General features: G+C 37.3%; 1 protein-coding gene across 1 annotated transcript in view; it reads left to right on the top strand.

Moving 5' to 3' along the window:
• The first annotated feature begins 323 nt into the window (after positions 1 to 323).
• LOC150087221 (uncharacterized) overlaps positions 324 to 17,181 on the top strand; it is a 44,555-nt gene continuing 27,697 nt past the window's right edge. Inside the window, exon 1 of the mRNA XM_090371894.1 lies at positions 324 to 1,671. Coding sequence (XP_090228020.1) covers positions 399 to 1,671 — 1,273 coding nt within the window. The 5' untranslated portion in view covers positions 324 to 398. The remainder of the gene's footprint in view (positions 1,672 to 17,181) is intronic.

The raw sequence follows: 17,181 nt of genomic DNA, 5'->3' as shown, positions 1-17,181 counted from the left end.
ATTATTTCTGAAATATATATATTTTTTTATTATATAATGAAATAAACCTGTAGCGTGGCATGGTCACACAGTACCACACAGTATCATTCTTCCAAGCACAGAAATTCCTAGAATACATGTATTTAAATAAAAACACTTCATTCATGGCAGCTCTTATTCCCCTCCCTTTCTTGACGTCATGAGGTAGTGTCCTATTGCTGGCCAATGAGACCTAACTTATTGGTTTCCCCTTACTTCATCACTGACCACAACTAAATGAATGGCGCTAGTTCTGCTAGTGGCACAGGAAGCCAAAGTTCATCACGTGACCAAAGTGGCTTTTCCGTTCTGTCTGCTGATAGGTATAAATTCCAAAATCGTAGACAAACGTGATCACGAGCGCAGGTAAGTTAGAAGCAATGGCGTTAGCTTTACCTTTAGTGTTCCTTTTGGCTGCAACCACGTTGACCATTGCATCAGAAAACTTCATGTGTCCAAACGCTGCAACGATCATTCCATGCTATTGTTCTATGTTTGGCCAACCCCCTTATATTAAATGTAACAACGTTGACAATCTTGATGTCGTGACGAATGCCCTTAGCCACCTCGCAAACACTACTATAATACCAATGGTTAAGGTCACTAAGAGCAAAATTCGAATGCTCCCGTCGAGAGCGTTCCAAAATATGCGCATCATGAGACTGCAAGTCAGCGGTTCCTTCATAAGAAATGTATCAGTTGACGCGTTCTCCGGTCTAGGCCTTCAGTACCTTATGCTTAACGACGGCCTTCTGTCACAAGTCCCGAGCGCCTTACGTCGTATTCCTCGTCTGCATACTCTCAGCTTACTAGGTAATCTGGTGTCAAGATTAGAACTCGACGCGTTCGTTGGATTGACGAGTTTGAAACATCTGGCGCTAGGTCACAATGTCATTTCCGCAATCGATCGTGGCGTCTTCCCCGTCGGTCTGAAAACTTTGACCTTATCCTATAATCACCTGTTTACGCTGAATAGTTCTGTGACGTACGCTTCTCAGTTGGAGTGGCTGTACGTGACCCACAACAGTCTAACGACCTTGCAGGGAGAGCTCGAAGGACTGCACAGTTTGAAGACACTGAGCGCCGGCTACAATCAAATCAGCGAACTCGGAGATGCTCTTCGTGATCTTCACAATCTCACTACGCTCAGTCTAGAATTCAATGCCTTATCAGATGTACGGGACTCTCTCGTGCATCTTAATCACTTAGAGAAACTAAATTTATCGAATAATCATCTGACTAGCATTCGGCGAGAAGGATTTCAGAACCTCAGCAACCTGAAACATCTAGACCTTTCTGGAAATCAGCTCACAACGTTGAATGAAGCATTAGTGTCACTTCATGAACTCAATTTCGTAAACCTCTCCCACAACAATTTTTATATTTTACATAACAGAGATTTCCGCAGCCTTTCAAAACTCAAGTTAGTCGACCTATCTAATAACGAAATATATGTTGTAGACGGATATCCACTTCCACCCATTCCCAGAGTACGAGTGCTACTATTAGGACACAACCATCTAGACCGTGTGCAGAATCTCTTTAGGTATTTTCCATTCCTCAAGAGCATAGACCTCATCTTCAACAACATTACCAATCTCTTTAGAGAGGACTTTGTCAGTATGCAGCGCCTTAAATATTTGGATCTGGAAGGTAAGTCTAACTGCTCTCATATTACTTAACTTTCAAAAAAATAATAAATATTAATCAAACTATCCTTGAATTTACCAATTTAGCTTTTACACTGTTATTCATATAATATTTATCAGAGCACTGGTAACTGATATAAAACAGACTGAATTTTATAATAAACATACCTTTATTGGTACACATTAATGACCCTTATCTCATTCAAAGCGGTTTCTTTGTACCAGTTCCATACTTTACGAAAAGGTGCTGCCAGCGAAACCATTTCTAAAATTATTAGCATTAGCAAGACCGAATGATGCAATGAAGCGAACTTTTTCTGCATCAGAAAAGTTCAGTTAATATTTTTATTAGTAAGTAAAGAGTTTGCGTACTGTTGTCTCAAGAACTTTCCTTTCAAGATAGACAAATAGCAAGATAAGTGAAAATGGTGGAAGTATACAAAAGAGAAAGAACATTTACATCCTATTTATAACTTTTCTAGCCTGCAAAAAACGTAAAAACCAAAAATATTCGGTTTAATAATCTTTTCGTTGAGTTGTTTCGGTTTCATTATTTTTTTAATATGCAGCAATCCCCAAAAGGAAAAATTTATATAAAATATAAATGATGCCAGGTCGTTCCCTGGCAGCAGTTTCTACCGTACTACCATCTCATTATAGTTCGATGTAGGCACCAGACAGTGGACACGCGATGTTTCAGCAGGCTTAAGGAAATGATCTTCCTTCATTTCCTTCCATTTTACATAATTTCATCATAGTAATTCCAGCTTGTTTTGACAGGTTACTTGCGGCAGTCACTAGCTCTCAAATAAAACTGTAATTTGTATACAAGATTTTCTTGTACACAAAATTACAAATGTATCTATAAACTCTAACAGAAAAAAGAAAAGAGTATATTAAATCTCAATTTAACGGACTTCAGAAATAAGGAATAGCGTCTAGTGAACCAGGCTTTTCGTCCATACAGAATCCGATGACACAACTGCCTCGTTCTTGGTATTTGGATCAGTAAAAATATTTTCATAATGACGCTGAGTGCCAAGTAGCAAAACGAAATTAGGGCTGCGTTCACACAGGCGATACTGAAGCGGATCCGTCAGTGGTTAATCCCCCAACCTACCAATAACATTGAAGAGGCGTGAAGGATCTTTAATTTTACTAGTTCGTTGGTTGGGGATTGAGCACTAGCGGATCCTTTTCAGTATCGCGTCTGTGAACGTAGCCTTGGAATTTTTCCTCGCCATCAGCGAGAAAAAATTCCAAGGCTGCGTTCACCAAACATGTCAGACAGTAGGGAGTCAATATCCAGCGACAGTACTCTGCACTCAGACTCTTAACTTCAGTCAGTTTCCCATAAACGACACGGAAAAAATTCAAGCTCTTTTTACTCCACTCAATTAAGTGCAGTAAAATGCACTGTTATAACGTTTATTGTTTGTGTTTTATTTTAATTAATAGTGTTGATAATGTACAATCATATGCGAACTGCCGATGACTATTATATCCCTATTTCCCTATAAAATGTCCGTCAGTTAAAGCCACTTCTATAACAGCTTTCCCACGGTAAACTCCATTGCCAGGTAAGTTTTTACTGAGCTCCTTCCTCGAGTGATAAGAAAATAACATAAGCTGATATTACACATAATCAAATTCGGAATTGTTTATCGAAGTTTAATTTAGTTTTTTATCTGCTTTCGCAAAAACAAAACGCCTTTTCCGTTTTCAAACTTCTTTTACTCATACGACAAATAAATAAAATAAAACATCACTTCTTTGAACCAATGAATAATGGAGTTTATTTCATTTTTCTACAAGATTACTTATCTAAATAAAAATTAATTGGAACTTCAAATTCTTTTCCAGAAATTCAGTTCAATTCCCCCAGGCAATTCAATTTCCTTTCCCCAAACAGCGTGCTACCCAATGTTAAATTGTCAGACAACGATCCAGTGAAGGAAGCAACTGTCAGCAATTGTTTTCTATTGCACTTCAGGTGGAGTGGCGTCGCATGAATGGAAGCTGACCGTGTGAAAGGACTTAACTGACAAAATTATAACAAATGCAAATTAAAAGCAGTTTCAAATAAACTCCAAGAAATTATGGCAAACAATGGCAGATGGCAGATTTAACGACGTGTAATGACACAGCTGCTCCACGGCTCTAAGGTGACGGAGGGAGAGGGAATCCCAGACAAACAGGATTACTGTTAATCGAAGTATCTCTCTCTCTCTCCTCAATCTTACTTTAGGGCTTAGCATTAGGAAGTAACCTTCCCATTTTACCTATCCCTTCACTCCAAAACGTTTGTCCACTTCTTCCTTGAATTTATTTACGCTATCAACTTCCACAACGACAGATGAAAGTTTGTTCCAGCAATCATCTACTCGCCGGCTAAAGGCAAATTTCCACACATCTATTCGATAACTGTCTTTCCTCAATTTCAGTTTATGCCCCATCGGGTTGGTTAATCTGAGCAAGAGGAAGAATCCCATCAGCATTGAGCCTACTCAATCCAATATTCAATGAGCCTTATATACCGCAATCAGCTCCTAGAGACTAGGCACCTGCTAGGTGCCTAGTATCCAGACGCTGCAATTTGCAGAATTTAAGCCTTTCTTCATAAGAGGACCCCTTTGTTCCCCTCACTAGTCTTGTTGCCCTTCTCTGTACTGGTTCTAGCAACTCTACATCCTTCCTAAAATGAGGCCTTGAGACCTGTACGCAGTACTCGAGGAGTGGCCTGACCATTGTCTTAGACAAGGAGATAATTATCTCTGCTAGCAAAATTCCTATATATCATTGACAAAACCCCATGACCTGCCTTGGCAGCCTGTTTGCATTGCTCAGAAAACTTTATATCTGACTGCACAATAACCCCCAGGTCTCTTACATTCTCCAATGCCTTGAGTGTAACACCACCCAGTTGGTACATTTCTCTGGAGTTACTGCTACCCATATGCAGTATTTTGCATTTGTCAATGTTAAACTTCAGTTGCCACATCTCACTCCATCTGTCCAACTTTTCCAGATCCTGTTGCAGCAGCAGCATACTATTTTTAACAACCCTGCAAACTTCAACACTAAGCCTGATATACCTTCATCAATATCATTGATAAATATACAAAACAACAATGGGCCCAACACCGAATCCTGAGGAACACCACTAATAACATTAGTCTATGTAGAACAGTACCCACTGACCACCACTCTCTGTCTTTTCCCACTCAACCATCCGTTTATTCATTGTAGCAACTTGCCCTTAATACCATACTGCTCCAATTTATACAGTAGTCTTCCATGTGCAACAGTATCAAAAGCTTTCCTGAAATCCAAGTATATGATATCAAAATTATTTTTTGCATCCAGTTCCTATGTGACCACATCATAGTATCCAATCAAATTGGTCAGACAAGACTTTCCCTTAACAAACCAGCGCTGTGTCTGAATTATTACTGCAGTCTTGTCTAGATGATCCTGCAATGCATCTTTAACCAGTGACTCCATTATTTTTCCTGGAACAGAAGTTAAACTAACTGGTCTGTAATTACTCGTGTCACCCTTTGATCCCCTTTGTAAACTGGAGATACATTTGCACACTCCAATCTGTGGGGACTTCCCCTGAGTCCAAGGATGCTCTCATAATTATGGCTATAAAAATATGCGCAAAAAGGTCCCAAGCTAACTAAATTTACCTTTGATAATAGCCCAAGGGATACTGTGCATTCTGAATAAAACGTCTAATAAAATTAAGTAATATAATTAAATGTAGGTCATTTTGTATGATACAAGATGACCTAAATTTAAATGCAAAATTTCAAGTATTGTATTGCATCGCATATGAATTTTTTTTTTTTTTTTTAAGAATGTTGAAAACTTAAATATAGAACTAAACCCTAACATTTACAGCAAAATTCTCAATATCTTTAAATAAAAAGTCAAATTTTCAAAATTATTTTATTACCAAATTAAAAATACGACTATCGTATTTTTCGAACGATAAGACACACCTGATCATAAGGTGCACTTACATTTTAAAATGTAAATTTTGAGTAAAAATTGCACACCTGAAGCACAAATTCACAAGTACTTACTAAAGAAAATACCACTGCAAACCGAGGCCTTTACTCATCATAACGCCACTGTCACACTCGTCATGTTGGTCTGAACTTTGAGTTTCTTCAAATAATCCATCATTTTCAGGGCCAATCATGAAATGTGGAATCAGCAGAGTCATCGATTCCACATTTCTTGAAAGACATGGCCATAGTCTCGGTTTCAATAACTCCCACTACATTTGCACCCATTCACACACCTAGGAAATGGTTAATCGCTCAGTTAGTCCTGTTGGTGTCAAATCGTGATGCGGTACCTCAATCCATCTGGTTCCACTCCTCACACATGAATTCTTTAATGGTTTTTTAATTGAGATGGCCAATGACTGCAGCTGGCTAAGGCCTCCTTAAATTACAGCGAACTCTGTGTTTGTATTTTAATACAGCAATCGTCCCTTTTTTGTGTGTCTCTTACATATGATCTGAAATGGTCGCACAATAAAACAGCTACTTTTTTTAGAACGCATCTGGACGATTTGCCCATACTGTCTCTAGTTGCGGCTGTTTCGTTGTAGAATTCCTTGATGGAGGCTTTAGTCTGCCTTTTTAAATTGACTGTTCATATTCTTCAGCTAGTCAACAATATTTACTCGTATCTTTCATTTGGCAATAAAGGCAGTAGAGATTTTGGGTTACAGCGAATGATCATTTAAGTTGGTAAAAAAAATTCTGAAAAGTCTATTGCAATCAAAGATATTTGAAAATATGTGCTATAAATGTTAAGAGTTAGTACTATGATTATACATTTAGTATATATACTTTTATACTTTTACAACACATATGCAAAGTATCCATTTTAATTTACCAGAGTTATACCGTATTATGTGATATTTGTGGTCTAAGTGAATAGCAAAATGCCACAAAATTTGGTTACTGTTCGAGACTTAGACCAAAATGACCTAAGTGATAACTGAGGCAAAAGCGGAAGAGAAATCGTTGAGAGAGAGAGAGAGAGAGAGAGAGAGAGAGAGAGAGAGAGAGAGAGAGAGAGAGAGAGCAAAAGCGGTAAGCAAACCTTTAGCTATAATTATGAGAGCCATCTTGGATTCAGAAGAGAACCCTATACATTGGACATGTGCGTGTGTATCCCCAATTCACAAAAGGAGGGGGGGGGGGTCATAGGATGATGCTGTTCCAGTACGCATGACTTCTCTGATTAATGTTGTATAAGCGTGCTTTCTTCCACCATTTATCACTTAATTCCCTTCCTAATTATATACTTTTTAATTTATAGATCCCATTTATATCACTTCGTTCAATTTTTTCGCCAAAATAATCAAGTAATACGAATAATATTGTTGTAGACACTGACCAGATTGGAAATGTGGCTTAAAAATTTTAACGTAATAATATAAATTCCGCCTATATAAAAAAGAATAATAGGAAAATAAGGAAAAAACCAGTGAGACAGTATATCTCTTTGCAAGTTGAGGGTTTCCAAAAATTAAAAACTGGAATGAATGAAAGAAACATTCAGAAGTGAAAGCTCTGGAATGCCAGTGAAAAGACGTCTCCTCGACTAGCTAATGCGGTCACAAGATGAAAAGTTTAGTCTCTAGAGCAAAGTTTCCGGCATCCCCCTCTCCCCATACTTTTCCTTCAACCCATGCACGGTACTAAGTACTATAGGTTTTGATACCTTTCGTGTTTGGGGTTCTCATAAAAAAAAAAATGAAAATTTAGAGAATAAAATGAAAGTCGCCTGAAAAAATAAATGAAAATATCTAGGAAAGAACAGAAGGAATTCGGGAGTCGTTGCCTTATCTTTTCAGGGGGCAGCCACAAGGCACTTCACGGGGAAAAGGATGAACGTAGTGTTTCCATAAACCCCTAAACCAGAAGTGCCATTTCCTGCCTGGTCAGTGTCGGCAAGAACATTTTTCGTATTTCACTTCCGACTTTTAAAAAAAGGACCATTATAGAATCAAGCGATACTTAGGGGATAAAAACATCTTCTGGATTTGATTACTTCCCAAAGCAATAACACACACGCGCGAAACACTTATCCATTACAATATGTTCGAATATTGCTTTTAATATTCTGATATACAACGTAATTTGATCTTTATGACAACGCACCAATTGCTTAATTGGGTATTTAAGAGTTAATTAGTTAAATTCTGGTTAACGTGATTATGATATGTGATTTATTTTTAGATTCAAAACTTGGTCAATACTGCAAAAATATATATTCAAGAACAGTTTTGAAGATGTATAACAGATTGGATATCCGCAGGATAATCAACAGTCTATCAATTTTAAAAATATTTGCGCATATATTTGTTCTGATTATAATTGTGTTAAGTCCTTTAGAATAAGCGCTGAGGCAGCTAAGGCCAAGAGATGTCAGTATATCGTCTATAAATTTCATGTTTCCATTGTAATTTTGCCGGATGAAAAACCATGCAGGGAACGCCTGATTAACTTATCCATGAGTAAAAACAAAGCCCAAAAAACAAATTCCTTTCTTGTTCCGACGGACACGAACACAACGCCCACTTCACTTAGGTGAAAGAGTAACACAACGGTCTGCGAAAGCTTCTGTGTTAGTCTTCCTAGGGTAAAAATTCATCTTTTCCGATGCCTTCCGCTAAAAAGTCTCTTAAAACTGTTCTTTTAATTTTGGATACTGTCTTTATTGGTCTCCCAGTTCCACAAATTACTTCGAACTTTGGGACTTCCCTTCCTTGAAGCTCTATAAATGGAATCGTTTTGACATCAAAAAAATTCCACGTCCAATATAATTCAAAAAAAGAAAAAAAAGCAACCACCAAACTAATTTTTAAAAATGCAAGCCTGCGTCAAATGTTATTTGATGTACACCAGTGGTGAGGAACATTCCCTCGAGGCCACAAAGATCATGCAGTTTTGAGAACCACACAGCAATGTTTCAAACTATTCTTTATTGTTTAGTTTTGTTTTGTATTTTGTCAATACATCTCTAAGAATTATACTTTTAATTATATAAGCTATTTGATTCATTAATATTTTTGTTATTTAATATGTTCCTAATATTTGAAATTTTCTTTTTCTAAAACTATCCCTACATAAAACTATCTTTCAAGGCCCTGACGGTCATACATGGCCCGGGAACCATTGGTGGCTTATCATGTTATTTATAGTTTTAAACTGTCATTTATCGTTTTACACACACTATTAATTACTATTACCTCTTACTATAACATAATAGTATTACATTAATTTTTATTTAACTCACTGTGCCTTAAAAAAAAAAGACAGTATACACATATATATTATACTATGCATAACTTCCATTAGTACTTCATTATACGAACTTGATTCTTTTTCTAAATTTCCATTTCGTCTTTTGATGACGTTACGCTAATGAAGGAGACACACAGGCATTATGGAGTTTTTTCACTTTTTAAATTTCTTCCGGGTATTCTTCAAACTTTAGTACTTTTTATATATGTGGGCTTTATTTTATTTCCCTAAATTAGCATCATGGGGTCAAATTCTAAATACAAATAGAGACATCGTATCGATTGATTCTTTCAAATTTCATTTCCCGGTTGGTTCGGTTTAATCCCCAGGGGCTCACATCTGGTGAGTATGGACTTGGTACACCCAGGGTCCTGAGCTGGATATCATCATTCTTCTCTTTCTTAGTGATTCCCTTCTCTCTCTCTCTCTCTCTCTCTCTCTCTCTCTCTCTCTCTCTCTCTCTCTCTCTCTCTCTCTCTCTCAGGGTAATTCAGAATTTTTTTTTGTCTGGAGCAGCATAAGCCTCAGGCTTCCTGGCACCACATGGTTAATAATAACCATGTGGTACTTGATAGCAATACCCTTCACGAGGTCGAACCCCCAATCGGGGAGAATTAATATAAGAACAATAATAATAATTTTGCTAACCTGAAGGATTACTTCCAGAAACACATAGCACCACTCCAGCAGGCCATAAGGAAGATAGACAAGCGGTATACCCCACTCAACCTAAGCGAGGAGTCCCCTCCCAACCAGGAGGCACAAACGAAGCTAGAAAGATGGGCAGAGAAGACACTACTTGGCAGACACTGCAATGAACTCCATCAACACATAGATAAAATTGCTTCCAATGCATGGCTCACGAACGGGACGCTCTTCCCCGAGACTGAAGGATTCATGCTCGCCATCCAAGACCAGGTAATCAACACCAGGAACTATACAAAATACATCGCAAGGAGCCCGGAGTGCCCGATGACACATGTCGACGATGCCACCTGGCCTCAAAAACGATCCAACACATCACCGCTGGATGATAGGAAAAGTACTGCATATGGGAAGCAGTAACCCTAGACTAACGTATCAACTGCGTGGTACTACACTGACAATGTTATAGAGTGAAAAGGATCTGGGGGGTAATTATGCAGGCAGATATGAAATTTTTTGAGCAGTGCAGACGGTCTGCAAGAGTAGCTCACGGTGTCTTGTCAATGATATACAGGAATATTTCTAGCAGGGATAAGGAGGTGATTATCCCCTTGTATAAGGCAATGGTGAGGCCACACCTTGAGTACTGTATACAGGTCTGGAGGTCTCATTTTAAGAAGGATATAGAGCTGATGGAACGAGTACAGAGAAAGGCAACAAGATTAGTGAATGGAACAAAGGGTTGCTCTTACGAAGAAAGGCTTAAGTTTTGCAAATTACAGTGTCTGGAGACTAGGCACCTGCGAGGTGATCTGACTGAGTGGGGTATACCGCAAGAGGAAGAATCCCGTCAGCATTGAGCATGCTCAATGCTGACGGGATTCTTCCTCTTGCTCAGAATAAACGCCTGAGACAGCATAAATGCAAATTGAGGAAAGATAGTTGTAGGATAGATGTGCGGAAGTTTGCCTTTAGCCAGCGGGTGGTTGATTGCTGGAACAAACTTCCATCTGTCGTTGTAGAAGTTGATAGCTTAAACAGATTCAAGGCAGAACTAGACAAACATTTGGGGTGAGTGGATGGGTGAAATGAGAAAGGGATGTGTGTGTGTGTGTGTGTGTGTTTGGCTTAATGCTATATAAGCTTGCTTTCTTGCATCATGTGCCCTTGCTAATGCGAATGCTAAAGCTAATACAGTCTAAAAGTGGCTAATCCACGCACAGCGCTCAGAGGCGGAAAAATGAACAATATAAATGGGACTAAAACTAACATATAACACTATATCTTTGTTTAAATTATTCAATCGAAAATTGGATAATTAATAGTAATGAACTGGTCTTACAGCCCGTGACCTTTATCTTTTTCGATAACCTAACCTAAAACGGTTGGGCGCCCCTGACCTAGTTAATCGTTATAATTTTGATAAATTTTGCCTAGCCCCAATTATTTATGGCTAGCTCTATTTGTGAATTAAAAAAAAAAAACTTTTATTTAATTTTATAATATTCTCTTCTAATTTATTGTTTGTTTAATTTTTAATCTCATTTATATATATATTATGTCTGCGATTTTAATGAATGTTTCAAAAATTGTATTTATAAATTTGTATATTTTGGAATATGTAATATTTAATAATATGAAGCACTTTGTAAATGGGCTAATCTTCAACCTGAAAAGTGATAAAAAATATATATAAATAAATAAAAAGAAATATTCCTTTTTCATGAAGTGGGGATGGGAGGCAGTTTTTGTTTTGTATCCGAACACCTTAAAAGACTTGATATAGCCCTGTTCCTCATAAATAAAGTTCGATTTTGATAAAAATTATAAGGCTGGAGGTGGGTTTAAAATACCTCATAAATAAAGTTCGATTTTGATAAAAATTATAAGTCTGGAGGTGGGTTTAAAATACCAAAGATCGTTCAGTAAGTAAACACAAAAATTGGAAAAACGCCACGTGGAGCGGCGGTTTTCCCATTTTTGTGTAAATCGTACTTCGGGGCATTTCACTTTAGACAGTAGACAACACTGCTACACAGGATCAGGAGCAGGCATCCCTGTTCACGAGTTTGCTGTGTTTACATAATTGAAACCATAGCAGCCCTAACACAATAATAGCACTTTGGAAAAGCTGAGTGATGTACAGTAGTTCGATCGTTAAGTGCTGAAGGTGTTTAATGATGCAGGCATTTACAAAACAATAAGTGTTCGGTTCAACATAGAATAAGTTGTATGAATTGGAGGAATGTCTAGAAATGGATCGAAAGGTCTAATGAATGCAAAAATGAGTTACCGTATTTTCACCACTCAGGCCAGCCGATCGAAGTTTCCAGTGGTGTGTTTCAACGGTCGATCGAACAATATATCAACTAGTGTACGAGTTCACTGTTAGCGAAGGCTCCACACACACTGTTCGTGCAAAGCTGAAGTTTCGAAAGGCTGTTCAAGATGGATACCGAGCTGACAAAAGAGCATAAAAAAGCGGATGTTTGCAGAGTATTGACAAGCCGCTAAGATAACGAAATGGAGGACTTTCTTAACTGTGTGGCAGCTTGCGATGGAACCTGGATTCACCATCTTAAGATTGTATCTAAGAGGCCGCTATGGAAATAGAATAAAGACCCTAATCGGCTAGAGTGTTTTTTTTTTTTTTTTTTTGCATCTACCATAAAAATAATAATAAATAAATAAATAAGACACCATTCATACTTTCTCCATCGTCGAAAAAAGTGATGACCACCCTATTCCACTTTGAATTTTACCAAGCTTTCTGCCTCGGCCACTTTAGCAGATAATTTATTATAACGATCTACCGCCCGAAAGTATACTTCATGAGATTCAGCATTCTGTTGCTCACTGAGATGTTATGTTTGTGTCCCCTAGTTTCGTTTCTCTACCAATGAGAATATAAACTTCCTTCTAAAAGTTTAGAATCACGGCGTAAGACAACAGTTTTCGTTAATTTTTTTGAAATTAGCCATAACAATATAAGATTTAATATTAAAACACGGTATATTAAGATTTTTTATTAAGCATTGAAAAATTTACAGCAAAAAAAATATATTGAAATGATTAATATGAACTGTACTGATTTTTCATCAAAAATTTTCTCTATGAGATTTTATCGCTGCCTTACATGACATTCTGGTGATTAATTTTATAAGAGTATCTTGACACATTATTCCAAGTGATCTGCAAGGTTTCTCATAAATTTTGTGAAATGGGCAGACTTCATGGAGTTAACAGGCTAGATGATCCCAAAAAGCTCTATTGGGTTTAACTCAAGCGATTGGGGTGGCCACTCCATAATCTGCAACGTCCCCTCCTGTTGTTTAGTTGCTAGAACGTCCTTGCACAGCTTAGAGCTGTGCTTCGGGTCATTGTCTTGTTGTTATATAAAATTTCTTCACAAAGTTGACGTACAGATAATATTGCATTATGTTCAAGAATGTTTTTATAGCCTTCTTTTCTTAAAATTTCTTCGTCTTACGATTTTACCAACTCCAGAATATGATGGAACCATCATCCTGCGTAACTATAGGCACTAAACAATGAGGCACCTTTTCCCTTCAGTTGATCGTCTCATAAACTCTACGCGTGGATCCAAAAATTTCGATTCATCCGTCTACAGTACGCTTTTCAGTCTTAAATTATCTAATGCCGATTGCTCTTAGCTCAAGCCACCCATTTCTTTCGATCTTCCAGTTTTAGTAAGGGTTTTCGGACCGCTACAGGACCACGAAGTCCTGCTTATTTAAGACGACGTTCTACAGTGGATGTAGATACGGGAGTTTCTCTATTCCTATTGAACTCAGCTCGGATTTGTTTAAAAATCAGTGATATGATCTTTTCTCGTGCTTCCGTTGTTACGCGCGATCGTCCTGATCGTGTTTTCCTTTAAACTGCCAGTCTCCTTGAATCATTGAATGGTAATTTGTACTCCTTTAAATGAAACATCTAGTCTTTTGCCAATACTTCTCATGGAATAAATTTCTTTATACAGAATTGTCAAAGTGCCCTCCTGGCACTTTGCCGTCCCGGGGTGGTTTCCTTTTGTGAAATAAACAAATAATAATAATAGCACTTCTTTTTTCAACACTCAGTTCCTTATTTCTTGACATGTTTATCACGAAACACAAAACTTACACCAAACTTTCTGAATTACGGGTGTTCGATATCATAAGTTACAGCTCCTCAATTTATATTATTGCAAAACCTTTTAGAATCATCTATGATCTTCTATAATATTGAAACATACTTCCACTTTCTAGAATGTTCTAGAACTATCTACAGTGTTCTTTCACATTCAGGAGTCTTCTACACCTTTCTGGAATTTTAACCGTTTATAATAGAAATTATTACTTACGGTTTTTTTATATATATAATAGAAAATATTTTAATAAAAATTTTGATTGAAAATTAAGAAAAATGAAACGTGATTCCAAACTTTTAGGCGGGAATGTACCTGCCTCGTTCATTTTCTTGATTCCTCAGGACCTCTTCTTATCATACAGTTCAATAAAATTCCCCTATGGTCTCTAGTTTATAATCTCTGCAGACGTCTTCGAAACGGTTTAGCACGTTTAGATATGGGAATGATCTGAGTTTAGAACTGGTTGTTTGGAAGAAACAAAAAACACAAAGGGCATATTGTAAATAATTGGTTGAAATATGTCTGGTTACAGCAGAAAAGGTGACAATTTGAGAAAGATTATTTGAGAAGCTGATAATTTGGAAGTACTTTCCAAGGTATGAAGAACCTCGGACAGGACAAAGGCAATAAAAAAATTTAAATCACCAATTATCAGCATTAACCTTATACAGGTGATGAAAGTAATATGGTAAACATCTGACTGGCACGGTTAACGGGGAGGGATTCACAGGTCGGAGCAGGATAAGGACAGATCTGTGGAGGAAAGCGGAGCTTCCACTGCTTCTCGCGGATCGGCCACGGATGTGGTAAGAGTCAATGGAGAATTTAGATGGAACACTGAGATGGAGTCAAGTTCATCTCTAGTGATGCTGAAACTACTGATACCACTTAAACAGTTTCTCACTGTCTTTAAAATTATGGAATTTTTAGTGGGATGCTCCTTCTATCTATATGTGGAGATACTAAGGTTGGATAAATTTTATATCATAATATCTCATAACTCATGAAATCTCATAACTACTGCACTGAGATGGATCTTGGGGACGTATGAATTCCAATCTTTAGATTGGAATTCATACGTTCCCAAGATCTATCTCAATACAATAGTAATTACGAGCTTTTCTTATCATTCAACACTTGATTTCAATTTGGTTGGAAAGTGAAACGTGACCTGCTGCTTAGTACAATATAAGAAATTGCACCAGTCTTTGAAGTGCCGCAATTAGTTATATCGCAATGTATTGTAACATCTGAGACGCAAAGCTAGATAATTTCTGAAGTTCACTCGTAATAATATTAATAAGCCATAAAAGGCGTCGCAAAGTTACCTGTAGAAAAAATGTCATTTTCGTTGTAATTCTTGAGCACAACATTGTTTTCAATTCAATTTCAACTGAAAGAATTTTAAAAATTATTTAACCACATATCGTATTAACGTTTTGCAACTTTACGCAAACAAATACTTGAGATATTCGTTAAATTGAAGACAACAATGTCGGTATCCAGGAAATAAACAGTAACGTATCGGCAATATCATTTTACTGGTCAGTAAAAGAGATTCCAAAGTGCACAAGTCTCTGATAACGATCGTTGCGAATGAGATAAAGGATTAGAGAATAACAATGTAAAAAGTATTGCGAATTCTTTTATGCAAATAAACTCAACTATTTCGGCTACTAGATAATATCGGGTGGTGAGCTGCGTGGTTTCACAGGTCAACCAACATCAAATTTAAAGGTAAATTGATCAAAGATCTATGCTCCTTTCCAATATTCGGGCGTGCAGAACAGTGTCCTCTGCTGCACTGCACTGCACTGCAGGTCTTGGCGGGTGTACTTCGAATAGACCTTTTACCTTGTGTACAAAGGTCGCTGCTACAGAATAAAACACAGAATCCCCACTGAAATTCTTGGTATAACCTGTAATCGAAATGCAGACGTCAAACAAGAAAAACTCAGGATATGGAAAAATTTGATAAACATCTCACAAACCAGATGGGACACCAGCTATACTGGACACGTAACACGAAATTTTATACCAGATGTTACCTTTGCTACCGGAAGGGATATTAAGTGATGGTTCAGCCCTATTGTTTACTCATCATTCTTAATAACTGGTAATGGTTTCTAAATTCAAAATTATATTAATTCAGTATTGTTAATCTCTGTTCCTGCGGGTTCGAGGAAACTTGGACTCACGTAATTTATCATTGCGCCAACTACAATGACCTAAGATCAACATTACAATCTTATTATACCAATTTTGATGAAAGAAATGAAGCAATTTTCGTGGGAAATGAAGAATCCTTTCAGTCGTTTCCAAAGATTTGCACTAGAATTATTTACAAAGAGAAAAACAGATGTTGGCTGGATCGCCCCCTGCTTCTTCTCCAAACTTCTGACCAGTACTTTATGTGTACAGTAACTGTTCCGCAGAATTCTTGCAATTCTAGGACCATCCATGCATATGCAAAATTACAGAAATCGCAACTAACTTGGAAATGTATCCCAAAACCATGGAAGAAACCTCAAATACCCGATTTAGTATTTGAGGTTTCTTCTCAAATTTAGGCTCTTGGATTTTCCTAAAACTATTACGAATTCTCCGTACAATCACTGTTATTATAATTATAAAACAGACCTACATTACAGGAAATACCTGGAAAGAATACTTGCTGGATCTTCTCTTTACCCAAAATTGGTTTTAATCTGGCTGTACCTGGGCTGATTTACAATAGGACACAGTTGACTGAACTTGGCTAATTTGACTTTACAGGCTTGGACCTGATTATATGGATTTGCCACTCCTTTCATGGAGCATAGAATTTTATTTTCTATTTCTATCCAGATCCTTAGGGTCAGAAATTGCGGTTTCTTGTATTTTCAAGAGGCGGAACTTTGAGAACGAGGATTTGGATTTCCTGCTCGTAGCACGGATTATAGGCACCCATTGGGTCATAGGATTATAGGCACCCAGTGGGTGTGGAATTTTATTTTTATTTATTTATTTTAATTACTAATTCATATCAAAAGGGACTACGAAGCCCAATAAGTCCTATTATTATTATAATAATCTTAAATTATAAGTGAAAACCTCATACCTTTGAGTAGGACTGTTAATCTCTCAACACTCAATCGCGAATGATTGTAATATGAACTTACCCCCCGTGTATATTCATAAATGAATCATGTTAAGATAACTATTAATTAAAATAAGCATGCCTTCAACTCTCATATCACGTCAAGGGAATCGGAAAGAATCACGGAAAGACGGCGGCCACCAATCTCCAAAACCAACCAACACCACAAGCCATCATGAGAATTGAAAAACAATTGTCGCGAAATTCTAAAAACGAGGTACCTAATGCTTCTCCTTTGGT

This window comes from Mastigoproctus giganteus, chromosome 4 (assembly GCF_048544385.1).
Source record: "Mastigoproctus giganteus isolate SK-2022 chromosome 4, ASM4854438v1, whole genome shotgun sequence".
Lineage (NCBI taxonomy): Eukaryota > Metazoa > Arthropoda > Arachnida > Uropygi > Thelyphonidae > Mastigoproctus > Mastigoproctus giganteus.
This window is presented reverse-complemented; position numbering and strand designations above follow the sequence as displayed.